The sequence below is a fragment of the Pundamilia nyererei genome, unplaced genomic scaffold, assembly GCF_000239375.1.
Source record: "Pundamilia nyererei isolate P.nyererei 1_Seehausen unplaced genomic scaffold, PunNye1.0 scaffold00044, whole genome shotgun sequence".
Classification (NCBI taxonomy): Eukaryota; Metazoa; Chordata; class Actinopteri; order Cichliformes; family Cichlidae; genus Pundamilia; species Pundamilia nyererei.
This window is the reverse complement of record NW_005187445.1, coordinates 679,527-696,388: the sequence shown is the minus strand read 5'-3', so window position 1 is coordinate 696,388 and position 16,862 is coordinate 679,527. Positions and strand designations below refer to the sequence as shown.

Sequence of the window (16,862 nt, the reverse complement as noted above, 5' to 3'; positions counted from 1 at the left end):
GATTGATTGATTGATTGATTGATTGATTGATTGATTGATTGATTGATTGATTGATTGATTGATTGATTGGTTGGTTGGTTGGTTGGTTGGTTGGTTGGTTGGTTGGTTGGTTGGTTGGTTGGTTGGTTGGTTGGTTGATTGATTGATTGATTGATTGATGGACTGATTGTGTCACAGCTTGGTGGCTCTGTGGTGATTGTGGAGGTGAAGAAGACCCAAAGTGTAGGATGCAAAAGGCAGAGTTTATACAAAAAACAAGTTTTTAATACTGAAGGGCACGTCAAAGTCCAAAACATAAATCCAAAACAGCTAGACGCAAAAAGAACAATGGGGACCAAAAACACCAGGGAATTTCACCTGGAAGGCAGCAAGGCAACACAAACAACACAACACCTATAAAAGGACAAAGGACTATAAATACTTGAATGAAGCAGGAGAGAAGTGAAGGAGGTGAAAACAATTAGAACTGGAAAAAACAAAACTGACACAGGACATTAAAAGAAAACAAACCTTCAAAGTAAAGCTGGGAAGAAAAACTAAAGAGATTAACACAGACATGACACTTTATAGGGAAACACTAATACCATTAACATTGATAAAAGATGCAAACTAAAACAAAAGATAAGATGAAAACTAAAACTCTGACAACTAACCCAAACATCATATCCTCAAACAACAGGGAGGCTAAACACAATTATTAACCAAACCCTGATAAGAATGTGATATTTTACAGTCTTTAACATTAAGAGGGATGAGTTAAAAATAATACAAAATAAAAGATTTTTTGTGCACTTAATTTTAGAGTAACTGAATCTTTGTGCTGTTATATCATCTATCCTCAGCATGTGCATACATTAAAGAGAAATCAACATGTGTGCATTCATTTTGTGAAGGGATTCAGGAGGGTCACGTATATGTTTAAAGGTGCTTTTGGTACGGCTTTTTGTTTTCTCTTGGGCAGGTCACAGAGGCAGGTTCATCTGCAATTTTGGCTAATACCGGTAGGTTGATCTCAGTGCCAGCCTATATGAGATGATGGCTAAGCTGGAACACTTCTACACATCCTATCTGCAAATCTCACACAGTGTGCACTGGTTAAGGTGCTTTAGACGGCCTGTGGTTGCTACTTTGCAACCCACCTCCACCCTGCTGTTTCTGATTGTGGTTAATGACGCCTCTTCTGTGGGCTCTCTCACCTGAACTTTCTTTTTTTTTTCTCTCTCTCTTTTTTGTGACTGAATGATGATGAACTAATCACATGGCAGTAACTCAATGTGTCCAGGCATATATACATGGCCAATATGACCTGCTGAAGTTCATACTGAGCATCAGAATGAAAACGAAAGGTCATTTAAGTGATTTTGAATGAGGCATGTTGTTACTGACGAACAGGTTGGTCTGAATATTTCAGAAATTAGGATGTATTGAGATTTTCAAACACAAGCATCCCACTCAGGTACTAATCTAAAAAAGAGAAAAATATCCAGTGAGCAGCAGTAATCTGGGTTTTTTCTATTGTGTATTTTTTCTGTTGTTCGATATTCAAATGGCTGGTGTAAACAGCATGAAAGCAAGGAGCAACTCTGCCTTCTGTCAGTCTTCAGGCTGGTGATGGTGTAACAAGAGTGATGCTGTCATGTCTGTACAGACCACACTGTTGAATCTACACCACAAGGAAGACATTAAAACTTCCAACCCAGCTGGTGAGAGGATATTGATCCTTAAACGGCTGTTACTGTTTATTACCAATATGTGGGAAGCCTTTCTTATCTACAGTGGTGATGAACAGAGAGAAACAAAACCACATTAATAGAAGTTTGTGAAACAGGTTCTGATAATTATGTCAAAACACAGAAGTTAAAATTAGAGCTCATTCACTTTACCCTTAAAAAAAAAGCAGCCCCTTTTTCTTCCGCCTTTTGCTCATCAGCCCTTTAAGGCAATGATGAAACCAAATGTAGCTTTTTCTTACTTCTGTTTACGCTTGTTCGTATTCCTTTTGTTTTGAGTGAGAGAAATAAGAAAGAAAGACAGATAGTCTTTTCCATGTCTTTGATTGTATTTTGAGTTATGTTGGATGCTTAAAGTTTTGTGCTCTTTTGCTCCTACGGAGGTCTTTCTTTTACTCTGCGGCCAAATGTGGCCAATAAAGTGAGTGCAAGGGCAGGTGTGAGCAGGAACAGTCACCGTCCTGCAGCTCTTCTGCACAGACCCGACATAGAGGGTCCATCACAGGGAGGGCGCAGTGCCCACGGGCGCGCACAGAGCTCCCTTTCTTTAAGAAAAGGCAAAGGGGAATTCCTTATGGTGGATGCTGCAGCTATGAGAAGCCTTTTCATCCGGCTGTTTTTCAGAGTCTCCACTGGCTGCGTTAATTACAGGGCCCGGGGCTGCACTTTGAGCTCGCTGTGCTCATGCATGCTCTTGAGAAAAAGCCGCGCATCTGATTCTCACGACACGGACGAAAACCACACACACAAATACGCACGCGCGCGCACATGCTCGCGCCCGCCTGAGCCCGCGGAACCAGTCAGCCAGCTGCTCGGGGACATTCTTGTCCAGTCTTCTGCAACTTCGGCTTCACAGACAGCAGCAGCCAGTGACACTGAGGACGACGTGAGCTGGTTTTAAGACGTGGTTGTTTGTTTATTTTTTAAATCCCCACTTAGCCCAGCATCTCAGGTCAGAGGATGTGGAGCGTCGCTGCTCCTGCCAGACCTCAGTGAAACTTTTGTCGGTGAGCGGAGCGCACACAGAGGGGAAGAGCTGGACCCGCAGCCCGTGTGTCGGTCACCGGAGAAGATGGGAGACTTCCACTAGGCTGTCTCCGAGAAAACATCATGGCTGTAGACGGTAGGAAGGTTACACTTCAATATTATTAATAATAATAATCAGTAACTCTTTTCTAAATAGTCCGACTCGCATTCCGCCGAAATCTAAAGCACGCTGATTCCATTACTTTAACTCATTACTTGCTAAACCAGTTTATCTGTTACGTAAGTGGCCTCAGCTGGAAAGAGCTCTCTGAAATAAAGTGCAGCTAAACGCTGCCACATTAAATCTATTAAAAACAGACTCTGTCATATACATGCATTCAGACATTATAAGAATATTATGCATAAGAAAGGAACAGAAGGGGGTCGCTGATGGTCAGTGACACGGTGCTGAAATGGACAGCGCATCCAGCATCGCCACCATCAGTGTGACTGTTGCTGTGGTCACTTTTCTGCCTTGGCTTGCTCTTAATTGAATTTACTCCCAGCTTCTGAAGTCCTGATGTGCATATTTCTGATAGGTAAAGATGTGTGCCAAGTCAAAATTTTAAATACCCCAAATAAGGGCTTTAATTTAACTATATTCATCCAAAATACAGGATTAAAGATATTGCAGGCAGGCCAGATACTTCATAATTTGTTTAGTAAGGATTTTGATCATGAAAGTGTTTCCTTTCCAGTACTGGCACTTTTTAAAGAGAAGGGTTTTTTTTCTCCATTTGAAGGGAAAAGGCTCTGACAAATAGTCTTAATTATGCATACTACATCCATGAAAGGGGCACATTTGTGTTTACAGCGGCAGCCTGGGTGAGTAACACTCTGAAGGAGGGTTCGTACATGCCTCGAGTAAAACCTCAAAGAAACCAAAAATCGCACACCAAGTTTTATTCGTAATAACCTGATAGTGCTGGTTTGCCTTGATGATTGCAGGACGCAGAATGGCTCCGCTCTCGGTGGGAGATGGTGAATGACAGAAAAGAGAAGCACAAAGCAGGAGAAACGAAGGCACTCTTTCATCTCCTCAAAACCTCGTTTCCCCCTGACAGCCTCTCTCGTTCTGTCCTCTTTTCAAATTCTCTTAGTCAACTTAAGATATTGAAAATGCACATTAGCGCACACGCAAACACAAGCTGCACACGGAGCTTCAAACGTGGTAAGAAAATCCTTCCAATCTGGCACATGAATGTGTAATGACCCGTGGCTTTCTGCCAGAATCTGTGCCAGTAACAGCGTGTTTACTGTAGTTGCACACTCTTTAATTACTGGATGTTGGGAAGCCACCTGCTGTTGAGTCAGTTTGGATATTTGCCTGCAGGCCTCATCCTAATGATGAGAAAGTGGCATGTCTCACAACTCTACAAGCTTTTCACAAAGTAATTGTGGTACCTGAACGCTGACTTCCAGGATTCATCTACGATTTTATCAAGGCTCAGATAACTAACTCAAGCCTGGTTTGTGTCAATAGAGCAGATTTGCAGGAATTTGCTAAGGAGACCATTCCTGAATGGCAGGTTATCCATATGGTTTCAATCCTGCTTTTTGTTTCCAAGTCATGCAGAGCAAGGGAGTAGGGAAGTAGTCCCATGCTGTTTTTACACTGTCAGCAGGTCTGCCTGTCTAATCATTATACCCCCTCCCTTTATCTCTCCAGCTGCATCCAGTTTCAGTTTCTGCAGGCCAGCTGTGGAGTACAGGGCTCTGCCTGAGGACTTTAAGCACCAGCTGAGTCGACGGACAGGTGGGAACCTGACCTGGCATGACGGCCGTGGACAGAAAACAGCGGGAGGCAGAACAGTGAAGCTGCTACAGCAGCCGGGGACCGAGGCCCTGCAGGTACTGAGCACCTACATGACTTCAGCATGTCGAAAAGCGCACCTGGTGCATGTTGTCATAATCCCCTTAGGTTTTCTTTATTCTTGCAGCTCAGGGTGATATGTTTCTTTCTGCCTAATTAAGCTTGATGATGTTTGCCACAAATCCAGAGTTAGGAAAACCATATATATTTACTTTGGAATTCTAATATGTTAAAGATTAATTTAATTGCTAAAAAAATTAACAAGAAATGTAAGAATGCAAACCTAATCAAAGAAAAGGAGAAAGGTCCTGTGCCGATAGTTTCTCAGGTCAGACATTGAAATCTTTACTCTTTCACTCATTTTAGAGGTTTTTCTGATACTGCAGAGAAAAATAATGACAAGTTTCCGACTAAAGTTTTTCACGTGAACTATATGCCTATCTGAAAACACGGCCACCTATCTGGGCATGATTAGCTGGTTGCAGGCATGACTGCTTAAACTAATGGTCACAGATGTGACTGTGGTGAAATGTAAACAAGAGGGCCAGTCAGAAAATCAAGCATTTAAGCACCTTTAGCCAAATAAACAGACTCTATCTGGACATAGATGTAGAGCTTCTTGTAGGCCATACACTATGTCTATGATGTTACAATCCTATTTGTCCCAGTGGCTTTGCTGATCTGTGTTGAAGGCATCAAAATAAATGTGTGTGGATATATACACTTCTCTATGTATCTCATTCCAAATGCATTGATTTTTGTAACACAGTTCACTACATGGAGATAACCACCTCAACGCACCGTGGATGACTTACAGGTGTTGTAATAACATGTAACATCAACAAGGACTCAGAGATGACCAATATGAAAGCCTTACTTTATATGTTTATGTAACAGAGGCAGTGCATGTTAATGAACATTAGCAGGAAAATATAAGATCGTTTATTTAAGTAATTATGCTGGATTAATTTAGATCCGCATCCCCTGGGTAGCTTGCATTCAAAAGCACACAAAGACACACAAAGTCAAAAGAATAATCCGAGTCCTGCATCATCCAAAGTTAAAAACGACTATAGAACTGGTTTGCCACAATGTGCTGTTTGAAATGTGGCTTAAAAGTAGGAATTCTGCTTTATTACAATTAATAAGCAATGGAAATATTTAGTTCTTTTTACTGACATGAGCTACTTCACAGTCACCTATGTTTTTAAGCATATACATTTTTAAAAATCCACTAAGATCAAAATATTGTTGTTGTTATTTGATGCTACCAGGATGAAATGAAAATTACTTTTTTGAAAATCAAAGCTTTTAGTGGCTTTTTTGAAATATGTTTGCACTGAATAAAGTGTTGTTCCACCTGTTAGTGGCCAGGTAGCAAAATCTTTTAACATTGCATTTTATGATGTTAGATAACTTAGTAGAAGGACTTTTAAAGGTTAAATAGAGTTCATTTTGAGTCCAAGATGCTTAAACTTGTTTACAACGTCATGTCCTCGCCTTGCAGTGAACACGCTGGAGTGTGTACTCTCTGCTGGTTGTTTTCTGCACATCATACGCACTGTTTGATATTTACTAAACGACATAATTCCTGGACCTGAGCCAGTGCCTGTGCCTGGGAGATTTTTCAAATTACTAATGCATCAATATGTTTAATAAATTGAGGGTAATCCACATCTACATAACTTGTCAGTATAATAACCATTTATAGCCATTCAGTTTCCATGGCTATTAAGCACTGTTGTATTTCACTAAAAATAACTACTGTGATTTATGTAAACTGCACCGATGGCGATATCAAGAAATTAGTGGTGTTATGTGTTTCTGGTTTTATTTTTTATTTTCCATTCCACTGACTTCTTGCATGCAGACATGAAAAAGTTGCACTGCTCATACGAGAAACTGCTGTGTTTGTTGCATTAGCAATATATGAGCACATGCAAAAACCCCTGCTGCCGCTTGGCAACTCTCCTCTCAGATTTCTGCACGGAAAAGTCTGAAATTAAAAAAAACTCATAGTCTGACAAATGCAGCCGGTCATCATCTATTGTTGTAAATGGACACTTTGTTAGTAGAGAATGAAAGTTGCCCTCTCCCCAGCGGGTTGGTGAGCTCTAACAGCCTTTTAGCTTTAAATAGCACAGGTCTTCCTATGCTCACACTATGCTGCACCACCACTCTGCTTGTTGACTGAGAGCAGAGAAAAGTTGAATTTATTTTGATCCTAACTGCCTGATAGTATCCAGCCTGTGCCTGTTGTTTCAGGATAATAAACAGTTAGCCATTTCTATAGATCTTCTCGCGTGAAAACGTCCTCATATCTACTTCCACTAGTCATTCTGTTCCGGTATAAATTAATAGTTTTTTGTTATCTGATACAGCATTGTCTCTTCACACAGCCAGTTTGGGCAGCAGAGACAATCCATTTATACTGTAAGCTGGCCTCATTTAAAGCTCTTGGTTACAAGTCAGAGAGCCCATGCCTTTGTCTTCACCCCATGAAAGGCTCTTTAAAAGGCTGTTACAAGCTGAAGCTAAAGCTGCAAACATAGAACTGGGCTGGGCTGATAACATAGTTGTATACAATGCATTATGTCTTTGCTTCAATCCTCTTGGATGCACATAAAGTAGTGGTCTGTTTATTTTTGTCTCGACGCACATGAACTTAATCGGTGTTGTGTGTCTGTGCTGCATTGTAATGTGTTTACAGTATTTTCACTTCCTCCATTGTTAAGTTTTTCCACTTACTTTTTTTTTGGCATGCTGTTCTCGTATTCACTCTGTCAGTATGCATCTCTGCCACCTCTCACAGGCATCCAAACACTCATTATGGTCTCTATAGTGTTTTTATACTTCACAGCTGTGGACTCAGAGCAGCAAAATACATATAGTAACCGCTGAAAGGAAAATTATTTGGAATGTTTTTGGTAATGACTTCATAATTTATGTGTGTGGGTTGTTGTTGCTTTTAGTGAGAATATAAACTATATATTAACTTCTGATTCTAAACGCTTAATGCGTGCGCTTAATATGCCTTAATAAAAGGTCTTTAGTGTTAGTATTCCTCAACCTGTTTAGATTTATTAATAGAACCAGCGAGAAGAGGCTTTGGTGCATGTGTTTACTGAGATATACTTCTTAAGTTTTGCCCATGAGAAATAGGCCCATATTTGAGGTTTTAAAATATTAAACTACTACTGCAATAAAGGCTTCACTACACTAAAAATTAAACAATAAGAAACCAGAGCTTAAAACACAATTTAAAATATAAATAATATGAAAATATACATAGCTATACATATAAATACATAACTTTTGGTCCATATTGACGTGATAGCATCACACAGCTGCTGCAGATATGTCAGCTGTACATCAATGATGTGAATCTGCTGCTGCACCACATCCCAAAAGTGCTCTATTGGATTGAGATCTGGTGACTGCGGAGGTCATCTGAGTAGAATGAACTCATGCTCATGAAAGCATTTGAGATTATTTGAGCTTTGTGACATGGTGCGTTATACCCATCTTCCGATGGGTATATTGTAAAGGGATGGGGGATGGTCAGTAACAATACGTAGGTATCAAAACTCACCTATTTAAACCTGTCAGCTGCAGTTCTTAGCTGACAGGAGTGGTACCTGGTGTGGTCTTCTGCTGCTGTAGCATATGTGCTTTCAAGATGTTGTGCATTCAGAGATGCTCATCTGCAAACCTTGGTTTTAACAACTGGTTCTCTGAAGCAGTTTGGGCATTCTCCTCTGACCTGAAATATTCAGACCAGCCTGTCTGGCACCAACAGCCACGTCATGCTTTAAGTTTGAATTTCAGCAGGTTGTTGAGGTCAAGTTGCTGCCATGTGATTGGCTGATTAGATATCTGCATTAACGAGCAGTTGAAGATGCATACCTAACAGAGTGGTCAGTGAGTGTATTTAAATTAGTCCTCAAGTGACCCTTATCCAACTAAATCATTGCTAGGATTTTGCGATGGTTCTTGTTCTGCCTCTAAGGGATCTCTGGCCTCAAAAAGTTTTACAACTCCTACTTTACATGACTGTGGTCAATTTTCACATATTCTGACATTTTACTGGGCAAACAGTCGTTTTATTCACAAAACAATTAATAATGAAAAATCATAACCTGCAGCCAAATTAGAAATGGAGCTTTTTGGGATTTGGGGGGATTGTTTTGCATATTGAAGGACATCTGACTCATTTTATTTTTAATGAATTAAGGGAAATGTTCACTCCTAATCAAACAATGTTTAAAAAATACCAATAAGTAGAAATCCTTTGTGCGATCACTCCAACCACATTTATTCATATACAAGCCAAACATGAGGGCTCAGGTTTTTACAATGGTAGGGTGTGAAGTTAGGAAAAACTGTTTGCTGCATAAATGGAAGTGATGAAAGGAAATCCAGAGTGAGAAGGAAGTCTAAAGATAAAAGCTCACCATAAAAGTATTCATGGTGCATTAGAAGTCAGTCAGAGCCAGAAAAATACTTGATTCAAACTCTGAATGTGTCTTTCTTTGTTATTTAGATCCCCATTAACTGCATTGCCACAGCAACAGTATCTGCAGCATGTCAGTGAAAATGATGCACATCACGTCCGACATGCCCGTTCACAAAAAGACTCGGCAGTAAACCTCCCAGTGAGACAAAACTGTAATCAGAAAGCAGTAAACACTCTGAAGTGAAGCAGAATAGGTCACTTTCTTGATCAGCATGGCATGTTTTTGGAGAAATAAAAGTTTAATATCATTAGCTGCTTGATTTATTGTGTGAAAACTTCAAGACATATTATTGTTCTTTGTGTTAAACAAAATTTACACAGGGGGGGAAAACAAACTGAGTGCACTCGGCTCCAAACCCCAAATCCTCTATTGAGTGTTCAGCTATGCCAAATACAAAAACAAACAGAATAACTGGCTTCTTATTTATTGTTGGTGAAGAGCATATTCCAGCTAAAAACCATAATTACCATAATCTGAAAACTCTCACCAGGTGAGGCTCACACTGAGGACTACAATGACGTGACAGAAAGACTGTAAATGTCGCCCTGTGTGCGAGTAAACCACACAGGACATCGTGCACAGTTAAAACTCCTCTATGTCTTTAAAAATTGTGTAACATTATATATTAGATTACATTAAACAACCCAAAAGTGATTATTGATTATAAACGTCTCGCAAAACATTAATGTTTTGTTTGTTTCAGCTCACAGCTCGAAGCCCAATGTCATTCATTCTCCTCAAAAATAAATAGAAGAATACTCACATTATGTATCAGTTTTGTGAACAGGTCAAAGGCATTTGTATATTTCATCACAAATTAATTGCTGATCACAATAAAGGAGACTTAAAAATAAGCAGGGTGGCATGGTGGTGTGGTGGTTAGCACTACTGAAGGTCCTGAGTTCAAATCCTCCATCTGGCCGAGTGTAGTTTGCATGTTTTCTCTGTGTTTGCATGTGTACTCCGGCTTCCTGATAAGGAGGAGAATGGATGGATATTGTTGATATACTTTCAGTATCTGTATGATTGCACTACACTCCGGTGTTAAAACCAAAAGCAAGCAAACTACTTCTTTTTTAGTTACTTCGATTTTTAGTGCAGATCACCATTGTGTTATGGAAAATCTCCAGAGTCTGTGATTCATGCAGGAATGGAATACTGTCCCGTCTGTAACAACTGAAAATAAAAATACATAAATAAATAATAATAAAGGTCAATCAAATCGACCACTACGGCAAGGCCGTGATGATCCACTTGGTAAAGTAAATCCGTTGGGCATCTTTCTTGGCCTTCAGACAGTAATTCTGATGGCTAAAAAGAAAAAAAAGGAGTTGAATACTTTCATTCTTCTTGCTATTATTCATATTATTACAAATATTATATTTTAATGAAATGAATCATTACTGACATCTTATGGATCAAAAAATTGTTGGTGAAGTGATGAACATGCTTAAAAAAATATATCAAACTCACCATTTTTGGTTCTATTTTGAGAATAAGAATGTTTTTAACACCACTGCATCCTGACATATCAGGCAGACCCTCCTGCAAAACATTTGCTCCACTGACTCTTGCACATCAGCCAGATGTGATATTTTTTATCTTGCAAATGAACTGCTGAACTTGCTACATTTTTAAAAAGTGATTGGCTGATCAAAGGCGCAGCTTGATTACAACTCCAGTTTTGCATCCTGTACATCTATAAGATAAAAGAGCTGAATCTCAACATGACACTGGCCTACATGCATGTCTTTTTGTTCTTTTTCTGCTGCTGTTGCTGCTGCTTGTTTGCCACTCTTCTAGGGAACTTCACAGCTACACAGATGTGCCTACACTGCCTATACATATGGCAACGATCGCCCCTGTGTTCTTTAATGAGGCTGAAACATGTTCTAGCCCTGTAGAGGCCCAAACTTGTCATCTTTTGATGTATATAAGGCATGTGAAATGAAATGTGATACTCAATATTCATCTTATAATCCTCCCAGCAGATGCTCACTTAATTGGCTGTGTGCACATATTATGTACAGCGAATAAAAGACAGCGTGCAGATTTGTACACAGCGCATGATAGATGTGGGTTGTATGGATGCACAGCGGCAACAGCAGGCGAAAAGATTAAAAGAGCTTTAAGGTTCATTCAGGTTTTAAATGGAGTCTGAATTTTGTGCCGTTCCTCTGGATATATTTTCATGGGAGACATCTCCTAGCAGTCAAATGCCACCGATAACTGAATATCTTTGGCAGTTAATGAGAGATATGCCAGTGGTAGGATATCTATCTCAGCACAAAGCCCATCAGTACAGTATGTCCCCTGTGTGAACATGTTAGTGTGAAGTTTAAGACTTTCTTTTTAAAAAGATAAATTAAGGGATACAAGTCTCTAGTGTGCACAAGGGAGGTAGAACTGGCCTTCAGCTAATTGAAGGATGATTCACTAACTCAATCCCTGGCTCCTCCTGTTGGCATGTCTTAGACCTAAATACTGAACCCAAAGAAGTGGAAGTAGTGTAGTAGTATATCTGTGTAGGTTCTCAGGCATCCAGGTCATTGTCAACTATGGAGCGTGGAAAGAAAAGCAACTGCACTTTGTTATGTTTCTTGAAGACATTTTACCTTTTCAGTTGAACTGAGGAAGCTTCTCGGATAAGAGGGGAAATGTATTCAAGAGACTTGAAGAAGTTCAGTTGCTTATATTTCCAAGCTCTTTAGATTAGTGTAGTAATAGTGCAAAGGACTTTGAGTCGTTGAACAGATCTCACCTCTGAAAAATGCTGTCTGTTTACTTATCTTAGTATCTCTCTGTTTGGAAAATCTCCTTAAGCTTCTTTTTCACTAGCACATGCTCAGCTTGATTCAAGTCCATTTTGGGGGGTTTGCATTTGGTGGCAGTACCTCGTACCAGGTTAAACTCCTTCACAAGAATCAACCTGGCATTTTTAAACACGGCAACAAGGGAGATGGCTGCAAACCGAGGAGCCTCATTCACCCACGCAAACACTTTTTTTCTGTGCTTAAGTGCTTTCTGTCTATCAATCACACACATTCATCAGAGAAAAACTTGGGGTTAGTATCTTTCCTAGGGATATTTGGCATGCAGAGTGGAGCAGCCAGGGATCAAACCACCATCCTGCCAATTAACAGATGACCTGCTCTACCGCCTGAGCTACAGCTACGTCTTCTGTGGTTGGTGCCTGTAGATTTCAAGATTTCAAGTTCAAAATAATCCTTTTTTATCTAAGACTGAGCATTGCTGTAGCCTCTGTGTTCTTCTTCTGTTAAGCTACTTCAGCTACCTTCCCCTGTTCTGATTGGCTGCCCCTCAGAAACACATGATTTTAAAAGGTGGTGGATGGTTTTCTGTGCTCAAAGCCAGTGTGTGTCCTGGTGATAACAATATTAGGTATATGCTGAAGCTGTGTATTTAGTGCCGTTTTAAACCTGAGATTTTGGTTTCACTCACCATGGCTCAGGGGGTTGGGAACCGGAAGGTTGCTGGTTCGATCCCCAGCTCTGTCTGTCTTGGTTGTTGTGTCTTTGGGCAAGACACTTCACCTGCCACCTACTGGTGTTGGCCAGAGGGGCCGATGGCGCGATATGGCACCCTCGCTTCTGTCAGTCTGCCCCAGGGCAGCTGAGGCTACAACTGTAGCTGCCTCCACCAGTGTGTGAATGTGAGAGTGAATGAATAGTGGAATTGTAGAGCGCTTTAGGTTCCTTGAAAAGCGCTATATAAATGCAATCCATTATTATTATTATTATTAATTTGCACATACTCTGACCTCAATATGTGCAGCTTTACCCAAGTTTGATGTGAACGTCCTCTACTGCAATGGTACACATATGACATAAATAAGGGGAAAAAAGCATTAAATGTCCCCTTATATCACTAACCCTCTGCATTTATCTGTATGTTTTCCTGTCTGCCTTCTTATCTACAGTACCGCTCCAGTGACAATTATGGGATATATCACACGAGCCCAACACAGCCCAGCCTGATCCGTCCTGTTGTTCTTTGGTCTCAACAAGATGTGTGCAAGTGGCTGAAAAAACACTGTCCACACAACTACCTGACCTATGTGGAAGCGTTCTCCCACCACGCCATCACAGGTCTGAGATAGTAGAAAAACAGTTCCACTAGTGAATTCATGAATTACAGTTTAATTGTAAAAAATGACTTTGTCATCACCTTAAAGGCCGAGCGTTACTGCGCCTGAATGGGGAGAAGCTGGAGCGCATGGGTTTAGTGCAGGAGACACTTCGACAGGAGCTGCTGCAACAAGTGCTGCAGCTCCAGGTGCAGGAGGAGGGACGCAACCTGCAGCTGCTCAGCAGAGGTGAGAGTGTGTGTGTTTTCAGTCTTCCCAGTCCTTGACTTTGAAGACACAGTTTGACATTTTTCACATTAAAATTTCTGACTCCTATTCCTGTCAATTAAAAATTAATCTTTAGCTAGCAGTGGTTTAGCTTAGCACTAAAATTACATGTTTTATGATGAAGATAGCTGGAAAAAAAATATTGATGATGGCTCCATAGTTTGTGCTGCCGTCCCACAGCAGGAGGGTCCAGGTTCAAACCCAGGCAGGCAGGCAGGCAAGTTAAAACTTGCATGCTCTCTATGCTTGTGTGAGATTTCTCCACTCTGTTTTCTCCTGTCCTTGTAAAACCTGCTGCTGTAATTATGCGTATCTGTGCCAAGGATACATTTCACTTCTTGCTTGAATAACGTTGGAAAAATGTTGGTGGGTGTAGTTCCAAAACAAAGGGGCTTTTCACATGGGAGGCATTCTCTGCTGTGTGTCCACCGCCACCAGCCCTGCATCTGTCTGGAGTCAGGGAAGTGTTATGGCTCTCTGTGATGTAAATATGAGAACAGCAATGTAAACAAACAACACTTACAGAATAAGCGGGTCTGTTTTCTATGTTTTCCCATTCACTTTATTCAGATGAGACTACTGTGGTTTTAATATACAAAGCAACACTGTGACGGGGGCCCCACCCTGTGGGGTACTCGGGGTAGAGAACCTGGTGGCCCATGGTGACTGGCCAGATGGAGCCTGAAAGCAGTGCATGGGTCAGCCCTTCTGTAGGCCCAGCACTCACACGGGTTCAGTAAAAGATGTGGTTTTCTTTGTTTCTTAAACCAATTTTTTGTTCACATGTCTGTGAACTACACTAAAAGCACTGCGACTTCTCATTGAAAATAGTTGAATGCTAGCAGTTGTTATAAGCCAACAGTGGAGTTTGACGTAACTTGGCTTTAAGATTAATGGAAAAGATTCGATGTCTTTAAATCATGCAGTGACATTTTTAGTCAAACTTCTGTTCAAACTAGAGCTAAGAGAGATAGCAGAGAGGATTTTCTTCCATGCTTGTATTAGGCAGCAAAGTAAGACAGTAAGGCTGAAGTCCCCAAGCTAAACAACAGACATTAGTTTCCTCTGCCTGCACAAAGTCGCTGCTTACAGCTCATAAAACTCTCCTAATTAGAAACATGAGAACCCAGTAGAAGTGCATCTTAGCTGTACATGATTGGCAGAACAAATGAAAATCAATCAGTTAAACAACTTTTCAGAAACTCTTGGCTGGCTGTGCCTTTTCAGTCTTTGGCCTTTTAAAAAAAGGAAGTAAAAGCTAAAGTATAGAAAGTCCCAGTTATTTGTTTTTGTGAGGGTTTAGGTGGAATGGATGGATGCCTGAAGAAAGAGTTTGACTCACAGCACCCTTTTAATTAACAGCAGATTGTTGGTGTTACATTTAAACAGTGTTATGTGTTAGAAGTGCTGGTAGGTGCTTCTTTTGCTAGCTGCTTTCAGGTGATTCCTGTCTTTATGTTAAGCTACTTTATGCCAACGGCTGGTTGTCGTCTAATGTAGATGTAGACGCGTTAGGGATGTTATGATAGTAGAAATGTAGTAGTCAGTACTAATATCAGTGTTAGTTATATGATTGTTGATACCCAATTAAATAACATAGTTACAAAAAAGCGAGCAAACAAACAAACTGAATGTTCCTTGTATTTAAAATTATGGTGCCTCTGTCACTTCCAGACCTGCAGCCTCGGTACAGATGCTGTCTATGGTAGATGTAATAAAAGGACAAAACAAACTTGACGTGGATGGGTGTGTGTTTGTTTGTGTATCTGTTTTTTTGTTTTTCTGCTCTTTCAGCGACAGTGTGTCCTTTTGCTAGAGTAGATAACATGTTGTGCTTTGTCCTGTGATCTTATCTTTTCTCCTGTTTGTCCCCTTTTCTATTTTCTTTTGTATTCTCTTTACTTCCAGCTGTCGGCTCAGGCATTATTACACCATACATGTATAAAAATAATTAAATAAAAAGAAATTGGCTAGCAAAAGGAGCCTATACAGAGTTGATAGTTTATAGATCCTCTTGGCAAATCAAATATGTTTGGCACATCAGTGCATTCAGACCATGATTCTGCTTGCTGAAGCTTGTAGGAAAGAAAGGTTTAAAAACAAACATTAAACAATTATTGTCATATTTTGAGAATTTTGATATGAATTGGTATCTTCTGATGATATCCCTTAGACACATGCTATATCAGGCCTTGTGGCATGTGTCTCTTTAGACTGAACATAAATGTTTGTGCTGATCTTTTATGCGCTAGTGAAAGAAAAGCAATAGTCATAATAAGCAGTCTGTTTTTAAAACTGACTTCATTTTCATGGACTATCCTGACACAAAATGGTATTTGTCACAGTTTGTGTTACTGTGTTAAGTTGTCCTAAATTATCTGACTGTTAAGTCTTTTTCATGGTACTAACAGCTCAGTAACAGCTAACTGACATATATTCCTGATTTGTATCTACAGAAACCGTCAGACCTGCACAGTGTTGTTCAGATGGACTTGTTTTGTCTGCAGATTCCCAAAAGATAAAGTTAAAAGGCATTCATGAACCACAGCACTGAAGATAACAGACTGAAGACATGACAAGTATGGGAGTATTCCTGTTGGTCGAAAAAGCATCTGCAGAGAGCTGTAATATTGAGTTATTATTGTGTTTTATAATTATGTTGTGGAAATATTACAGTTATCAACAGAATATAAGCCTTTTGTACAGTTCTGACATTTATAGCTAACCAGAACAGTTTAATCACTTGTAAATTCAGAGGGTTGGGATATGTACGGATTAGATGGTCCAGCTCCCACTGAACAATATGGTGGCAGCAGTGATGTATTGTTCCAATAACCAGCAGGGACCAACACAAAATCTTTGTCTATACTTATCTGTGAGATCGAGCGGTGAAAGCTTATTATTGCACCTGTAAAAAAAAAAAAAAAAGTTTTAAAAACTTGCTATTAAAAGTAAAAAAAATATCTGAAAAGTGTTCATCGTTCTGTGTTTTGCAGGGTCCTTTGGAAGGATATCCTAGCTGGATGATGGAAACATCGGAGTCAGAGAACATATAATCACGTAACATGAAATGTGAATCAGATCTGTAGGATATGTGCATCCAGCGAGCTGTGGTCTCCAGAATAAAGCTGTTAACTGGAAGTTGGCAGCTTTTCATTCCCTGTCTGCACGATAAACTGATATCATCTTTACAGACTGACAATGAACTGTGATGAAAAAGCATCATGACAATCCATTTATCAATTTATTGCCGTCTGTGATTAATTATTAATTTACTGTTCCTCTCTTACCGTCTCTTCCTCTCATTCTTCTCTTTGAACCGTTTTTTAATGTCAGCAAAACTAATTAATAAATACAAATATTAAAATTTAGTCGTTTTTTTGCAAGTGAGTCGTTAGGCT

The 16,862-nt window shown here is 40.0% G+C and overlaps 1 protein-coding gene across 1 annotated transcript; it reads left to right on the top strand.

The window, feature by feature from the left end:
* The first annotated feature begins 2,218 nt into the window (after positions 1-2,218).
* On the top strand, positions 2,219-16,832 carry samd10a (sterile alpha motif domain containing 10a). The gene is made up of 6 exons (XM_005731618.1): positions 2,219-2,853; positions 4,426-4,607; positions 13,027-13,195; positions 13,282-13,422; positions 15,918-16,040; positions 16,458-16,832. The coding sequence occupies exons 1-5, from the start codon at positions 2,841-2,843 to the stop codon at positions 16,013-16,015; spliced, it is 603 nt and encodes a 200-aa protein (XP_005731675.1). The 5' UTR covers positions 2,219-2,840; the 3' UTR covers positions 16,016-16,040; positions 16,458-16,832.
* Positions 16,833-16,862: the final 30 nt, after the last annotated feature.